Source organism: Erpetoichthys calabaricus, chromosome 1 (assembly GCF_900747795.2).
Source record: "Erpetoichthys calabaricus chromosome 1, fErpCal1.3, whole genome shotgun sequence".
NCBI lineage: Eukaryota > Metazoa > Chordata > Cladistia > Polypteriformes > Polypteridae > Erpetoichthys > Erpetoichthys calabaricus.
In genome coordinates, this window is record NC_041394.2 from 71849464 (window position 1) to 71867965 (window position 18502).

At 35.6% G+C, this 18502-nt stretch overlaps 1 protein-coding gene across 1 annotated transcript in view; it reads left to right on the forward strand.

Moving 5' to 3' along the window:
* The first annotated feature begins 1891 nt into the window (after positions 1–1891).
* The window catches only part of daxx (death-domain associated protein), a 43425-nt gene continuing 26814 nt past the window's right edge, over positions 1892–18502 (forward strand). Inside the window, exons 1-3 of the mRNA XM_028801825.2 lie at positions 1892–1911; positions 3339–3972; positions 4380–4784. Coding sequence (XP_028657658.1) covers positions 3787–3972; positions 4380–4784 — 591 coding nt within the window. The 5' untranslated portion in view covers positions 1892–1911; positions 3339–3786. The remainder of the gene's footprint in view (positions 1912–3338; positions 3973–4379; positions 4785–18502) is intronic.

Below are 18502 nucleotides of genomic sequence, written 5' to 3' on the forward strand. Positions count from 1 at the left end.
TAAGGCTGCACCATATTGCCAGACTGAATACTCTCAAATTACAGAGTGGCAACACACGGAAAAAGCTATGTAAGTCAGTTCTGTTTCATGGATTTTAGATCCTATCCTGTATATATTTAAGTAACCATGTGTGTGCGTGTGTGTGTGTGTGAGAGAGAGAGATCGAGAGAGGAATGAGTGAAATGTTTTCAGAAATTATTAAGCCAATTTGTATACAATAAAATTGTTTATTTTTGTCATTGAGTGTATCATTTCACTGTTAAAAGAAAGACAAAGATAACTGGCAGTAACAGTGCAAAATTCACAATTGATATGCCAGTTTGAAAAGATAAGTTTTGAGGGTAGTTTTAAAATGTGTTATTGAATCGAGTGGACATATATGAGAGGGAAGAGAATTTCAGAGTTGAGGAGCACTATGAGAGACGCTTGAGCTCCCATTGAACAGAGTTTGATGTGCGGTACAGAAAGTAGAGCTGCAGATGAGGATCTGAGTGAGCAAGAGTGTAAGTCTGTTGGAGATCAGTGAGGTTGTGGAGAGCTTTAAATGTTAAGAGCAGTATTTTGTATTGTATTCTGTAGTTAACAGGGAGCCAGACAGTGAAGCTGAGAGAGAATAGGAGTAATATGTTCAGTGGATTTAGAACAGGTCATTATCCTGGCAGCAGAATTTTGAAGACGATGTAAGTGATGGTTAAGTTTTTGTGGGATGCCGGATAGAATAGCATTACATGTACAGTAATCAATACGTGAGGTGACTAGGGCATTAACCAATACTTCAGTACTGTGTTACATAAGAACAGGACAAAGTCTAGAAATGTTTCGGAGATGGAAGAAAGCAGTCCGAGAAATGTTACTTATATGGGAGGAATTAATTATTATTTAATAATTGCCATTATTAGTGTATAAATGGATATTAAATAATTGCATTTAAACGATTCGCCAAAATCTGTTGTATGTAAACGATACTGTTTTAAACGTTATTGTTTTTTCATCAGAAAACCCGGTTTCCACGTTTACCTGTATTAGTTTAAAATAGCACTTTTGCCACTCGCAGTATAGCCTACACGCTGACGTATCGTGTCGACTGTGCAACACAGTAAATGCGGCGTCTATCTATATGTGTCTATGGTACTGACAGTCCCAACCACTCTGGTAAACGGAAACCGTTACTAAAAAAAACTTGTTTGTTGACGTAAATAGGCATGTTTAGGTGACTGGTATTCTTATCTGGCACTGGTTTCAGCATTATCCTCCACGCAAATTCTGTTTTAAACCGATTCGATATAGAAAAATGATTGGAGTAAATTAATTAATAAACTCGTATGAAAGAAGTGCTTTGCGTTTTGGAGCACTTAATATCCCTAAAAACGTGACATTTCTGGTCTTTCACGAACATATTTTAGAAATTGTAATTCACGAACATATTTTAGAAATTGTAACTCAATCACACTTGTATGTGAATACACCTTAACAAAACAATAAAATTACACATTTCAAACGAAGCTCCGATTGTTCATTGTTTCTATCGCGTTCACTATTCTACTATAAGGAAAATGAAACATTACTAATCCTTACTAATGTAAGGAACTGGTTATCTTGTTTATGCCCTTCGGTTCAATGCCATACTATCTCCGTCAAACTGAAATACAAACAAAAAAGACAAATCAACGATCTTATTTCTTTCAGTCATGTAATGTGTGATTATCTTTTCTTCGTGTTAAATAAATGTCAACTTTGAAAACAGTGACAAAACCGGAAGTTACCTTTTTCCTGTAATAACCGCCTCCTCTGAGTTTGTACGGCGTCACGGAAGAAGAACAATTCCACCAATGACAAACGCAGTTGCTGAGTGGCAGCCAGTCGGGGAGGGCTTTGTTTGGATGTTTGGCCTTTCGTAGTCGAAGCGTTGAGGTGAGTAGAGTGTTTTGTTTTCCCCCCCTCAGCTGTTGATAATATTAACTGTGAACGCGGTTCATTTCTGTCCAGATTCTCAAGGAAGGCAGATAGTGTCTGTTTTGATACCTCCTTTAAGGAGTGAAAAGTGATTTTATTCTCTTTATCCCAGTTGCACTTGCACAACTCTAAACGTGGACCATCGAATCGTTGCTTCCGTGTTGGGAAATATCCCAGAAGGTGCTGTAGACTTAAAAACAAAAATAGTCATTGTGGGTGTAGCTAGGTAATAAAAGACTGCTATAACATAATCTGAGTCACGGCAGTTTCAGCTGATATGTATATGATAAATGCACATATATATTTTATACATCTATTAGAGAACTGTAAAGTGTAAGTTCAGTTAAATTGCAAGAGGTAATTTCAGAAATGTCCACGTGCATATCGGAGCATTTTATGTTGTTCAGTACTTCCAAAATGGAAAATGTATTATTTTTATTTGAAAAGTGTGGGTGCGAGTGTGTTCACCTTATGTTGGACAAGCACCGTGTCCTGGGATTGTTCTTGCCTAGCGGCCAGTGTTCTCTGAGAACAGACTCCAGCCCCTGCATCCCTGCTCAGTACTAAGGATTAAAGTGTGGTATGGCAATGCATTATTGTGACAGCCGTATGAAAGGAAGAAGATGTCACTAATGTGCTCAGTGATCATGCACAGTGTCTCTTGTTTTCTTTCTTTCGTTTCGTCCAACATTACACTACCATTAGCACTAGCTCAAATAGACTGGAAGAGAGTTTCACGGTAAAGTCATTGCGCTACTCAACTCCCCGTTTATTGATGTCTCATAATCGTATTTACTGCGGTATGAACGAATGTTTTTACATTGTCTGGTGTATTTAATGGTTGGCGCTGAAATCCAGCATCTGACAAGGAATAATTTATTGTCCGAACTGATAGATTAAAACTATAGTTAGTGTCATCAGGCTACCTTTAACCCACATTGCTGCCAAATGTCATATGTAAAGGGAATTTAATGGTGAATCTATGAATCCTTTCCAACACCTCTTTACATCTATAATTACTTTACTAGCTGTTTTTTTTCTTCAGCACATAATTTAATGTTTGACATTTGAAGCAAACATATGCAGGTATAATACAAGGTTTTAATGTTATACTAACGCCATCGATAGCCACTGAGCATTATTTAAATTTCACTCTTTTTCTGTATACTCTTGTAAAATTTTATTATGAAGTTGTTGTCCAATTTAACCTCTGTGTTAGTTCATTAGTATTTCTAACTTAAATAAATTAATTGAGTGTGTTCATTTATCATACTATAGCATATTTGTCATGACCCTTCACTATACTAACGTATTCATATTTTCAAAATTTAAAACGTCTTATTTTCCTCAAAGCTGTATAAACCTTTCTGTTCCTTTTTCTTTAGAAATAATTTGAACTTCACTTAATGCCTTTATTGTTGGCATGCTTCAGAGAGATGACATTAAAGGGATAATTATTATAAATTCTTGTTGAAATCTGAAATCTTTGGAAATTGGTATGACTGGCTACAGCCTTCCACACATTGGATTCGCTGATGCAACAATCCCTTTTAACTTACAGCAGTATTCAAAATTGGATTATACTCTGCAAGATTAGTTCTTCATTCTGAAGAAAATCAAGTGGAAATTTCTGCTGATTCCTTTTCTGTGTCCATCTGCTAATGTCATTTACATCAGTTCACACACTCAAAAGTAAGAGACAGTCTGGAGAGAAGAGGAAAGACAGAATTTGAAAAATACTAGTGCAGGTTTTGGTGTTAATTACTTTAACAGCTGTGATAGTCAGCTAAAAGAAATCTTTTCTATTCACCTTGGACGTTTGTGATTATAATAATGGATGATAGCATTATTATTCTGGATGATGATGATGAATATCCTAGCTCATCTACCAGTAACCTGATTCCAGCGCTACAGGAGACAAAGCCAGTCTTAGGGCCTTATTGCTCTCCATTTGCTCCAAGAGACAGCGAAAAGCAAAAGGAAGTAATTAAGTTGGAGAATGAGAAGCTCTTTTCAGAGGTAAGCCTGTGCATTTCCACCATATTTAATGGAAAACTAAGAAAATTCAGTGGCTGTGTGTTTTCAAGTTAATGGGCGACAGAAAATTGGCCTGGAGTAGGTGTGTACGCAACTGTGACTCATAATAAACTGGAGACCAGTCCAGAGCCACTTCCTACCTTGTGTCCAGTGTGGCTGTGATATATTTCAAGTGTATTTGGAACATAATAATAAGTGATTGTTTTTTTATATAAATCTATAGCTAATGTAAATATAGCTTTCAAACTTATTCAGTTTTACAGTGTTAGATGATTTTGTATTTTCCCCACTCAATGGCCACTTTTGTGACTACATATGAATTTTCATTGCTTTACTTTGCTCTTTGTGTCATGATTACCATCTAATGTTAATTTTTTATTCCCTTCCAGTTTGTTGAGTTCTGCACACCACTAACTAAAGACCACCCAGAGGTCATAACTTTCTTGAAGTCAAAGCACACTAAATGCAGTACACATTTTCTTGGATCTGTGGAATTCCGGAATATGCTGGGTCACTGCCTCCAAAAAGTGCAAAGTACGCGTAACAAGGTGTTTGTGTACATAAATGAATTGTGCACTTCATTAGGAGCAAACTCCCAAAAACGTCTACAAACACAGCATTCAGCAGCAAGTAACAGCACTGATAAACCTCAGGGTCTGAAAGACAAAGGAGCTGGAAAGGAACATACTGTAATGTCAAATGGATCCCAGAATACCTTATCAGAGACCGCTCTTGAACAGAATCCCGACACAGCACAAGATGATGCACGATCTTTAAAGGCCTCTAAAAGGCAGGTGAGTTGCGGGGATAGATTACATTAGAGGTATGACTAGAGACTTTGCTTTCAAGTCCCATTAGCTAGTGGTGTGCATGATCTGTGCAGATCATTTGTAATTTATGAAAAGTGTTTTAAATGTCTATCCAAACCAGAGCCTGACTGATTAAAGATTTTGCCACCAATGCCAATTCTGATAAAAAAAGAGTGTGTTATTTCTGACAATCAATATTAATGGGCAATAAATAGCCCCTCCCACCCCATCTCAAGACAAAAATATTCAAGTAAATTTTGGATAATGTATTACAAAGTATGCCTCGAAATTAGATTATTTTAAACATGTACAAAAATTTCCAATCATAAATTATTAACAAAATATTCATAAAAGTAAATAACAGCAGCAGTATGTATAACAATAACAGTTTAACACTGAATTAAAGGAATACTCCACCCAAAAATTGTACTTTTTATGTGTTACTTGCTTCTTGTAGTTTGTAGTGGTGGCCAAGAAAAGTGTTTAATCTCACATTTTTATGCAGAGAATATAGTTTATGATTTAATTGTGACCAATTCTGTCCAGTGGTAGATGATGAGGGGAAAAAAATTCAAATTTAACTTCTGTCACATAATCTATGTGCCTGTTATCCATTCGTATGCTCAAATTGTGCAAAATACTTGCATGTTTTGCTAAAATATTATTAATTTTTGTAGGAAAACTCAATATATAAGAGAATGTGTCTTTCTTTTTAATATTGTGTCTTTAGATTGCAGATCTGCTTTATCCCCTGCCCCCATTCATTTGCCAAGTGTCCTGTCCACAATTCACATGCACAGTATTATGGGAATGTGTTTTTCCTGTTTATCTTCTATGCTGAGTTTTCTGGATGTAGTTAGGTGGATAGTAATGCTTTCGTATTTGCAAGGTTTAGGGGCAAAAGACTTCCAGGGCTTTGGTACCCCCAAAACATAGGCAGACATACCATATGATCAGGTAAATTGACCTGTTTTAAACAAGTTGAGCTTCAACACTGTTTTGATTTATTGTACTGGAGGTATCATTCACAGATTTTAATATTGTATTGGCTCTAGCAAATTGCATCAGTCCTGAGACGAGTCGCCCATTGTATGAACTACTATAACATTACGAGAAGGAGAGTTGCCTATAAAAATGGCAAACCTGCAACAGCAAGTGGTCCTTTTAAGGACAATGAACTTCCTAAAGTGCCAGAAAAAGAGCAAAGGATTCATTCTGGCAGTCTGCACTGGAACTATATTGGTGTCGGGGGCGCAAGGTTATTATAGTTTTGCCTTTTTATTATAGATTTTATTTCTATATTTTTTTCTGACTTACTTGGAAATTCAGTTTAGTTCTAGTTTTACTTCATTGTGTATTTTTAGTTTTAATTTCATTTTTTTTTTTCACAAAGGTATTTCAATTTTAGTTTTATATCTATTAGTTTCAGTTTTAGTAGTTATGGCATGGAGTTTCTATGGAGTTTAGTTTTGTGTTACAATCAGACAGAACTGTACACTTAATGGATTTGGATGTGAGTTTAATGTTAGTGGAAGCTTACTACACTATATGGTTTACTATCTGGTGTTGTTGTTGACTGATAAAAACAAGCATAATCAAAACCAGATACTGAATACGAACAATTTTTTACACAATTTTATAATTTTTAAAATATTTTCTGTGTCAATATGCACTGACTGTTGGCACTTTTTATCTTTCCCTTTTATTGCCCAGAATGGGCCAATTTGTAATAAAATTTAGGCGAATTTCAAGGTTTTAGGATTTTTTTTTTTTTTTCTTCACTCAAAATGTCTATAGCACACAACATACAGTATCCTGCTCCAAGACAATGTGTTTATAATGAATGCCTTCAGTGTTGCATTCAAAAATCTCCCATACTTGTTATTTTCTACCTGCCATATTGATCTCTCAGAGACAGCATCTGAGATTAAGAACAATATATTCATTATCTAAACCTGTTTATCCAGAGTAGGAACACAGGAAACCTGGATCCTACCCCAACATGTTTGGATACAAGGCAGGAAAAATCCCTGTTTTGCAATATGTATGATATGGCTGATGTTAAGAACAAAAAATATGATTGTTGAAATATCTTATTTTAAGAGAGAGAATCATTGAAGAAAGGGGGACAAATATTTTAAAATATAATTCTGCTACTGGATTATTTTCACATGATCAGGTATTTTGAGCTGTGAATATGAGCTAAAAAAGATAAAATAATACATATAGAATAAATACAAAAATGCACTAGCATGTTTAGTTTTTAATCACTTGGCAGACTCTCTTCGCCTATACTGCTAGTTTAGTAGGGACTTTGCCAACTCTGGAATTTTACTAAGGTTGTATCGCTTCGTTGTTAAACTACTTTTTTTAAAGCAAAAGTGATTGGTCAGTAACAATATGCTGATCTTGTATGATGACCTAGTCAGTTTCTTGATCAGTGCCATTTTATTTACCAAAATCGGGAGTGGTCTCCCCTAGACATTCTTGCATACTCGGATATGGGAATGGATTTTTGAGGTAAACCACAAGACAATGATTGTATTTTTATATTATTAACATTAAAGAACCATCAACAACAAATCAAATTAAAAATATATTGAACAATTATTATTAAAGTAAAGTTGAATAAATTGGACTCTGCAGCTACATGAATAAAAATAAATATGTGTTCAGGTAAAGTACCACTTCCGGTTGATGGATTTGGCCCAAAACTTAGTACAGATCTACAATTTTGGTGTAACAACCACATGCCAAATTTCATCCATCTCATTGCATTTTTGAGTTATTGTGTTTACACACACAGAGACATAATTCTAAAAAACGAACGTTTTAGACCTCCCGGAGTCCAAAAATACCAAGATGAATCTTGGTCGAATTTTTTCATGATTACTATACTTTCTCTACTTCGTTTATGAGAAAGTTAAAACGATTTCTCCGGTGTAAAGTGGCAGATGTATTTCTGTTGACAAAAAGCAAGCACCTGAGAAATAAACTGAAATGTTACTCACTCATGATTTTTCTCTCCATATGGTAAAGGGGTTTTTTTGACCAGCACATTCTGATTTCAGGCATTTGAATTACATCTTAATATACAGAAAGCGCAAAGAAAGGTGGCACATAAATCTACTTCACACGCTTTACGTGCCTGTATTCAGCTTGCTCTGTCACTGCAAATGCTGTGTGAACACCCGCCCTCCGTCACCAGCCACCGTTCACTGGATGAATATATACAAGCGGCTCGTGGTGGATGACTGTCTGTTTTAGAGTTAAAAGTTACAGGGGTTAAAGAGTAACGGCAAGAATATTCATTCAAAAACGAAAACTAAAAATATTTTTAGTAAGTTATTATTTTATTTCAGTTAGTCTTTCCAACTACATTAATAGTTTTGTTTAGTTTTAGTTTTTCATTTTGGTGTTATTTTATTTCAGTTTATGAAAATGTTTTTTAATAATAGTTTCAGTTTCTATTTTAGTTTTCGTTAACTATGATAACCTTGCAGGGGCGGAAAAGAAAGAAGACCTACTGTTCCGGCAAAGTGCCAAGTGCAGCAAAGACCTATTACTGACTTATTTGACTCTTCAGAGGAGTTGCTGTAGCGTGTTGCGGCTAAGATTTGGGATCTTTTTTGCCATTTGCAGCATCAGTGGATGGTCTTTTGCATACAACAGCTGAGAGACTGCCACCTCTGTAGCACTTGTGCATTTGGGAAAAAGTGTGGCAGATCAAGTTGCCACTGACCCCAGATGAGCCATGTGAAACAGGGCTAGTTGTAAAACTGCGCATGCAAAGGATGATAATAGTGGCGTTATAGGGCAACCGTTTCGGGAGAGTCTTATAGGTGAGTAGCATACCTAGAGGAATGGTGTTTGCAATGTCTCTTCAGTGAAGGAAAACAAACGAGATGCTCGTACATCTGCAGCTTCACTCAAGGAGGTTCGTCTGCTCCAGGGATCCCAAACTCTAGTTCTGGAGGGCCCCAGAGGCTGCAGGTTTTCATCCATCCATCCATCCATTTCCCAACCCGCTGAATCCGAACACAGGGTCACGGGGGTCCGCTGGAGCCAATCCCAGCCAACACAGGGCACAAGGCAGGAAACAATCCCGGGCAGGGTGCCAACCCACCGCAGGACACACACAAACACACCCACACACCAAGCACACACTAGGGCCAATTTAGAATCGCCAATCCACCTAACCTGCATGTCTTTGGACTGTGGGAGGAAACCGGAGTGCCCGGAGGAAACCCACGCAGACACGGGGAGAACATGCAAACTCCACGCAGGGAGGGCCCGGGAAGCGAACCCGGGTCCCCAGGTGTCCCAACTGCGAGGCAGCAGCGCTACCCACTGCACCACCGTGCCGCCCGCAGGTTTTCATTCTAACCTTTTTCTTAGTGACCTATGTTTGTTTACTTACAATCGACAGATCACTAGACAGACAGCACTCTTTAACACCTGTGTTGCATTGCCAAATACTTTTTTTTTTTTTTTTACCAAAATAACTTTTAATATTAAAGCTATAATATGCAATTGCCCTAACAAATATTAAATAACACTAAAATTTATATAGTATTATTTTAAATGGTACAAATCATTTTCAGTATTGTTTATATGTTTTTGGCTTACACATTGTCTGTGAGTTTCTGTGATCTTTCGGCTTCAAAAATATTCCCAGTTAAATTCAACCCTCAAATGTCAAGTTTGTGAATGTGGAGGTATACTTTATTGACAAAAGTTTACCAAAAAATACACTCATTTTGCACATTTTGAGCATAGAAATGGATAACAGAAATATGGATTATGTGATGCAAATTACATCAGAATTTTTTTCCCTGGACGTTTTTCGCATTGTTTGGCACTGGAAAGAACGTATCACCATTATATCACAAACTATTTTCTCTTTTTCTGCTTGAAAACATAAGATTAAAAATGTATTCTTGGCCATCACTACAAACTACATGTGGTAAGTAACATATAAAACAATAACATACAATTATATAAGACAGTACTCAAAATTATGAGTCAAAATTGTATTCTTACAATAAAACTTAATTATTGTAAAGAGCAGCTAATATGAGTAACATGGTTAGACTAATGCTTCTATTACAGTAAAAGGCAGTTATTATGCAGGAAGAACATTCTCTGCATTTACACCATGGAGAGAGCTCTTCTGTCCTAATAAATGTTGCCCATGACACTGAACACCCCCATCACATGGCACTGATGATGGTGGAAAAGCCAGATATCGCTTTGTCTGAACAGAGAGGAACTTAAAAAGTTGCCTGACTTCTGGTCTATTACAAGTTCTTGAAGATAGTGCTGTAGTTCTTCCACAGTGCCTTCAGGTTAATTTTGGCACCATGTTACACCATACATGCTTTGCTACAATTTTTTATTTTGCACATCACTCCCACAATCGGTGTTATTTTTTGTTATTTTGTATTGTGATTTATAAAGCAGATTTTTCTAGTGCGCTGCTTTTTTTTTTTTTGTTAATGAGTATAATAACAGATTTTAAATACTTCTCCAGTGCCCTGAAAGTACCATTTTCCTCCTGATTCTGCAAAGTTTCACTCTTGAATTTAAAACCCCCCAGTTTGCTTCTGTTTTATATTAAAACTGTTAAGCAGTCATTATATCAAACAAAGCAGGTTTCTTTGCTAATTAAACGTTATGGGAAATAACTGCTATATTTCTGATTTTCTCTTTATGGCTTTTAAATAGCATTTTCAGTATCAGGAAAGCTTACTTAGCTACCTCAACCAATGTGTGCCTTTTGGGGTAAGTAGGGTTTTCTGTTCAGTTATTAAAATAAAGGTTTAATGAAAAGGAAGTATTAAGGTTACTTGTGTTGTACTTTTGCTGAATCAGTAAAAGGGGAAAATAATCCTGTTTAAATTATTGCTGTAGGTCATTCATTGACTACTGGAAGCTAGTCGCTGTGCTCGACTGGATCTGTATTCTACAAAATTTCCAAATCGGGATGCTCCACACACTTGATTAACTTTCCAAAAAGTGCTTTTTTTATAATAGAAAACCATCTATGCTTCTTGTGATTGTTTTTTGATGTGTTTTATTTTTACTTAGTAGTAGAATTTTAAAGTTACTGTTGATGAAAGTGAAAGATTATTACAATGCAACATTTAGTACATTCAGTAACCGCATTTGTGAAACACAAATAGAATCACTGTGCCTCAACTTATGTAACATGTTGATAGGCACTAGGGTTGCACAATAACACTGGTATTGAAAAACCCAATTTTCAAAATGGTATAATACCTGCATTTTAAGATTTTTGGTACCAGAAGTAAATGTCACCTTTCTTCTCAATCCCCAATTCCCCCCAAACTTGCTATTGCAGCAGTGGAAAAATGTCACTTTCGTAGAGTTCATGAAACAAAACTACATGACTAGACACTTTGATACAATCATTTTTTTATTTTTTTTTTTTTTACCAGGACCTCCTTTCATTTTTTCTATGCGACGGGAGCTTTATGGGGGTGTCCCTACCCCTTTTTTTGATAAGATGTGTTTGTGCTTTCTTGTGTAAACATGACTAAATAAAGAAACCTTGACTTAACAAGGAATTTGTCACCTTTTTGATTTGATATGATAGGGAAATCACAGCTATCAAAAGGAATGTGTCACATAGTGCAGCATGATGGTGCACTGCACCAGTAGGCTGGAGTAAGATGGGGGTTTTGGAGTTACCTGTTATTTTCTTCAGAATCATTTCAATACTGGTACTGAGGTCCAAATGCTTTTATTGATACCGAAGTCAAACTTTTAGTACCAATCCAACACTAATGGGCACTGACATAACGTCTTTTTCACCCAAGGACCAGAAAGACAAATAGTGGAGTGGTGGGCTGGAGGCAGGATGCAGGGGCTAAAGTAATGAGTGCATTTAACATGTTTAATCATGAGTGATATTTGTCTTGAGTTTCACATATGCATTACAGCTATGTGATGTGTTCTGATTCCACTTTTCTTTTTAATAACTTTTCATGCACTTCAGTTTTTCTAAGGGCCTTGTTTTTCAAATAAAGGCTATGCAGCGAACAAAGCCAAAAGTGCTACATTCATTTCAGGCACACTGCAAGCAAAAAAAGAACAATTATTATTAATAATGAAGCATACAAAGCCACGTGAAGTACAAATCTGCATATAGTAGCTCTTAGAACCTTTAAACTACTTTTAAGTATATTTGAGTATTTAGTTACTTTTAACAAGAGTATTCAAACCCTTTATTATGAATAGGGTCTTTATCTACTGGTAGAGTAATACTGTCTAATGCTTCACAGAATCTAAACAATAAAAAAAGATCACCGCTTCCCCACAACACCATCTGAGTGAAGCTGTGTACCATGCGTGTTCATAATGGCAGGCAATAGTCTACGCAGCCACCAAGTAGTTTATACTTTGAACATCAGCCTTTCAAAAGGTGTTAATAATAATGTACATCTACTGTAATATACTGTAATTTCATCATGCAAATGGAATAGCAGTTAAAGGTCGGGTGCTTTTATTTGTACAGTTTTTTTTAACTTTGATAAAAATAACAAGGGCATATGTGCATATTGATGTTGCTCATTCAGTTCGTTTATGATAACTATTTGGGATGAGCTAACACAGACTCTAGCCACAGAACTATTTTCTGATGCAATATTTTTTTTTAATTTGGTGTGAATTCTTTCAAAACGGATCAAAGCAGATCAGTATGATTACTATTGTTGTCTAAAGAAAAGATGATGCACTAAATGTTAGATGGTTATGTTCAAACAAATTAGATTCTAATTAATTCTTTACTCTTAACTCTTTAACCCCCTAGTTATTTATTTAGCACTAATGTGGAATGACATTTATTTGATCTTCTTACAGAAACATTAAATGAAAAAAAGAGAGCGTAATTTTTACCTTCGCAACTTTTCTCTAGCATTGCACCTAGACTGGTATAAATCCACCCCCTTTCCTGACACTCCCCTGCAGTTATGTCAGTTGGTATAAATCAAGAAAATGAACAGTGGTGCTGTTCACATCGTTGTGAACCTTGTAATACAAAATGTTAAACCTTTAAATGAAAATTATATTTCAAAACATATTTAAAGGTAGAATATAAATACCATGCTGGATGTGTATGTAATTCTTTAGGCACACACTTAACTTAGTTGTACTATTGTTTCGTACAAAAAAAAAAAAACACATGAAACTGACAGAGGCATGATGTGGCAGTATTTTTTTAACACTTTAAACAAACTACATTTATTACAAAAATGAATGTGTTAACTTTCCCAGGCCTAATACAGTATATATGTAGTATGTGTATTCTGTGTGTACGTGTATATATAAATATTACACCCAAAATATTTTTCACGGTAGCGCATGTTGCAACCTTCATCAGGTTCATAAAATTTTTTTAAAAATTCTAAATACAGTAATCCCTCGCTATATCGTGCTTCGCCTTTCGCGGCTTCACTCCATCGCGGATTTTATATGTAAGCATATTTAAATATATATCGCGGATTTTTCGCTGCTTCGCGGGTTTCTGAGGACAATGGGTCGTTTAATTTCTGGTACATGCTTCCTCAGTTGGTTTGCCCAGTTGATTTCATACAAGGGACGCTATTGGCAGATGGCTGAGAAGCTACCCAGCTTACTTTTCTCTGTCTCTTGTGCTGACTTTCTCTGATCCTGACGTAGGGGGATTGAGCAGGGGGGCTGTTCGCACACCTAGACGATACGGACGCTCGTCTAAAAATGCTGAAAGATTATCTTCACGTTGCTATCTTTTGTGCAGCTGCTTCCTGAAACGACATGCTGAACGGTGCTTCGCATACTTAAAATCACGAAGGGCACGTATTGATTTTTTTTATCTGTCTGTCTCTATCTCTCTCTCTCTCTCTCTGCTCCTGACGGAGGGGGTGTGAGCTGCCGCCTTCAACAGCTTTGTGCCGCGGTGCTTCGCATATTTAAAAGCCAAACAGCCCTATTGATTTGTTTGCTCCTTTGAAGAGGAAGATATGTTTGCATTCTTTTAATTGTGAGACTGAACTGTCATCTCTGTCTTGTCATGGAGCACAGTTTAAACTTTTGAAAAAGAGACAAATGTTTGTTTGCAGTGTTTGAATAACGTTCCTGTCTCTCTACAACCTCCTGTGTTTCTGCGCAAATCTGTGACCCAAGCATGACAATATAAAAATAACCATATAAACATATGGTTTCTACTTCGCGGATTTTCTTATTTCGCGGGTGGCTCTGGAACGCAACCCCCGCAATGGAGGAGGGATTACTGTAGTTCTATTCTTTATAAAAGTTTTTGTAATTGGGAGGGTGAAACAGGGTTTTGTGCAACTGTTTGTTGCAATTTTTTTTATACAGCTCTTAGATCAAGTTTACTGAACATTTTTATTTCTCTTCCCAGGACATTATTTTTGTCATTTCAAATATTCCTGAAATTATACCATTAAAAAGAGAATTATAAATGATGATGATGGTGGTGTTTTTAGATTTTTTTAAAAAACATTTTTGAATTTTGCTATTTATTTTGTACTATAATTTGGGCACACAGTATGATTCCTTACCCAGATACTTACATTTTGAAAGCACAAGGTCAGGTCTTCACATGTAGAATAAATGCCTTTCAGTAAGACAAATTCCTTATATGGTAATTTATTTGAAGGCAGTAAAATAACATCTTTATTTTACAGCTTCAAATCAGTAAAACTCTACACATTGGCTGTAAGCATTTAATAACTTTTTCCCCAGTTGTTCCTAGCCATCTGGACATGCATTCTGTGTTGTCTTCGTGGTGTTTGAAAGTATATTCCAACACTTATGACGAGAAAAGTAACATTCAAAGTAAAAATGTAGTTGGGGTTTGCTAATTTATTATGCTCTAATTTATTCTTGCAACATATTCCGTTCATCAGATTATAAATTCTGAAACAGCAGTGCTTGGCCTTCATTTGGACATCTAATTTTTGTGTTTTTAGTAAACCATGTTCATAACGTAGGCATTTATTTGAACGCAATAAAAACTGAAAAAAGAATCCTGTTTTTTTCCTTTCTTGAAAATAATAAAAATAGACATGATATAAGTGGGTATTTCATAACTATTTTTTTGTTATTGCTAGTACATTGTGCATTTCTTTCATGGTCTTTTTGGGAGCTTATTCCAACATACACTTCGAATATTATTTTTGTTTTGTTTTTGGTAAAAAACGTGATTGAATTTTGCAACTTACTGTACTGTCATTTATATACATTATTTACATCTGGATAAAAAACTATATAATCTGAAAGAGAAATGCCATCCCTTAATTTTGATGTATAGAACATTTATATTGAGTGAAGTATGAAGAATTTGTGGCCAGTTAAATCAAAGTAGCAGATAATTGCCAAAATTGAGGCTGAGTTTAGAGGGTCAAGCTTAGAAAACACTCTTTTGATACTGGCATTGTTTACAATATATATTCATTGAGAAAATTCCTGAATTCATAAAATAGGTAAGCTTGTTTGTTTTCAACTGCATTTACTTGCACTTTGGGGATTGTGTCGTTTGTGTGTACACCAAATCCTGCATGATTTGATGAGTTCTGTTTGTCAAAATGTCAGCACCTGATCGGGCCCTAATGTCAGTTAGGTTATTGAGCCCCATTATCGACTGATCTGATCTGCCAAATGATTAATCAGTTAAACAGTAATATACAGTGATCACATTTTATTCTATGAATTAAACAACTTACTGTAGTATTTTAGGTTTAAAGAGTATGATATAAGGATACTCACATATTTTTAATAGAATACATTTTGAGTTTTTATGTGGTAGTGATATTCTAAGAAAACAAAACAAAAATGCTGGGATTTTAAAAAATGTTTCTAATAAATTGCTCAGCAAATATTCAATATAACATGTTTGTGAATTTGCTGTTTTATTGGTGAAAACTGGTTTAGTGTATGTATTTTTAAAGTATTAAATGGTAACTCCAACATTTGTAACATTTACTTGTATTGCTAGCTCATTTAATTTAGAAACTGAACAATACATTCTTTATGATCATGAATGGATTTGCTGCACCTATGTAAAAATAGGAGTGTTTACTTTTTAGAAAGTAATTCTGGAGACCAGTCAGAGCCTTTAATAGTGTTCACTGCTGAATTCGAAACTGAGATCTTGTTTATATTGTTCAATTATTTCATACAAGAACTATTTTAATTGATTTATTTATACTTTAAGTGATTTTGATTGGTTTAGAAGTATGGCTTATATCTGTTTAAATTACTTAGTACATTTTACTTTCCTTTTTGTGGATTGGAATCATATTTGCAACTTTGCAGTCACACGATAACTTCTTCCCATTGAAATTGGTGATTGATATATGACTAGTATGCACTGCACCTGGTACGATCCCATTGATTCTAGTTATGTTGTTAGTTTTCAATGTGGCAGTGCCCTAAAGCACATCTGACGTTTCTATTGTAATATCTGTAAACTCATTACTTGCATTCCATTTAATTTCTCCTTTGATAAAATTTTGGTTTAATATATATCTTGTTTATTCGATATTTGCTTATCATTTTCAGTGATTTATCCTTGCACATCTTTGAGTTTTCATAAGTTCTCTTTCACTGTTTCTTTTTGTTTTTAAACTAGAGTAGGACTCAAAAAATTGCATTCTTTTTTCTGTTTCAGTTTTAGGCTTTTGAATGCTTTTTGATCACTTTTTGAAGTGTTTGGTAGTTCCCAAATTCTTCATTATTTAGCTTTTTATGTTTTTGTAAAGTGATATTTTCAGTCTTAAATTTTTAACACTAGAATTACCAGAGCCTATGAAAAAACTTGTAGATCCGGCCCACCTTAAATCCGTTCGCACCTCTCCCTCAGCGTCTTTTGTCCTGTAAATGTGCCGATAAAAAGAAGCAGCAAGCAGCCTACTATTCCATCCCCCCACAGCTGCAGAACATGCACAAAGTTCTTCCAGGTCATGCCTTCATTGATTATCTGGGAGTGAAGTGCTGGAGTTTTAGAGTGGAAATAATAGATCATTATGTGGAACACGTGCATTTCATGCGTGTTCCATTTCTACAATAATCTGTGTAAACACATTGTTAAAACAGAAACGTTTTTCATATTTTAGTTATTAAATGACAAAATTTTGTCAAACTACATAGTGTGTGAAGCAAGAAGTCCAAAGATCAAATAAACACTTTCATAAAAGGTTCAAGGATTAAACAACAGCTTTCGTGGCGTAGCGGTAAGATTTGCTGACTTGTAATCAAGAGTCCCTGGTTTGTATTTGCCGTTTTCAGTAGTGAGCTGCTCTTATTGTTAATATTATACAGTACACACATACATTTGGTTTGTGTCTGTAACAGCCACTGTAAATGTATAGTACTTGTAAAAGTTACCTTTTTTTTTTTCACTTTTATTCTCTCAGTCACGATCACGATACATACTATCATATAGTACATATTATCATATTCAGTTTTATTGAGTGTTCCTGCTCACGCTGAATTATTATGCACCTTATGGTCTATGATGGCAAAAAAAAAAACAGCAGAGACATAGTATGTCTGAAATGTACTATATAGGTCATAAAATGAATAATTCCAAATATCATATATACCATTGTCTGGTTTTTTTTTTTTTTTGCCATCATAGATCATAAGGTGCATACTAATTCAGCGTGATCAGGAACACTCAATAAAACTGAATAAACAAAAATCAAGTGACGGTGAGATACGAAGAAGGCAGATTCATCAGCGTTTGTGTGTCAGCTTTTATCCCTCCAGATCAGAGAATGTCCAGTTCCATTGCCTCAAAACACCACTCACATCTACAGTTATTCCTGGTTTCAAATAAAAACTATCAGCGTCAGATCCCTGGGTAGGGGGGGGGCGGTAGTATGTATCGTGACTGAGAGAATACTCAAAAGTACTATAACTGTTCACCGTCTGTTACGGACGCAAACCAAATGTATGTGTGTACTGTATAATATTAACAATAAGTGCAGCTCACTACTGAAAACGGCAAATATAGGAGGCAGTGGGAATTGAACCGGGGACTCTTGATTACAAGTCAGCAAATCTTACCGCTATACCACGAAAGCTGTTTTATCCTTGAACCTTTTGTGAAAGTGTTTATTTGATCTTTGGACTTCAGACTTCACACATTATATAGTTTATGCCAACATTTTGTCATTTACTACTAAAATATGAAAAACATTTGTTTTAACAATGTGCTTACACAGATTATTGTAGAAACGGAACACACATGAAATGCATGTGTTCCAAATAATGATCTATTATTTCCACTCTAAAACCCCAGCACTTCACTCCCAGATAATCAATCAAGGCATGAGCTGGGAGAACTTTGTGCACGTTCTCCAGCTGTGGGGGGATGGAATAATAGGCTGCTTGTCTTTATTGACACATTTACAGGACAAAAGATGCTGACGGAGAGGTGCTGACGGAGAGGTGCGAACGGATTTAAGGTGGGCCGGATCTACGAGTTTTTTCATAGGGTCTGGTAATTCTAGTGTTAATGAATTTCTAATTAATTATTTTGGTTTTGGAATATATTTATTTTGGACCTGGATTAGGATGTCTGTGAAGAGACACCATCTATTACTTAGAGTTAAGGTGTTTTTATTTGCCTATTCTTTGTTTTCTTGATGTTTCCTCATTCCTGTGAAGTCCGC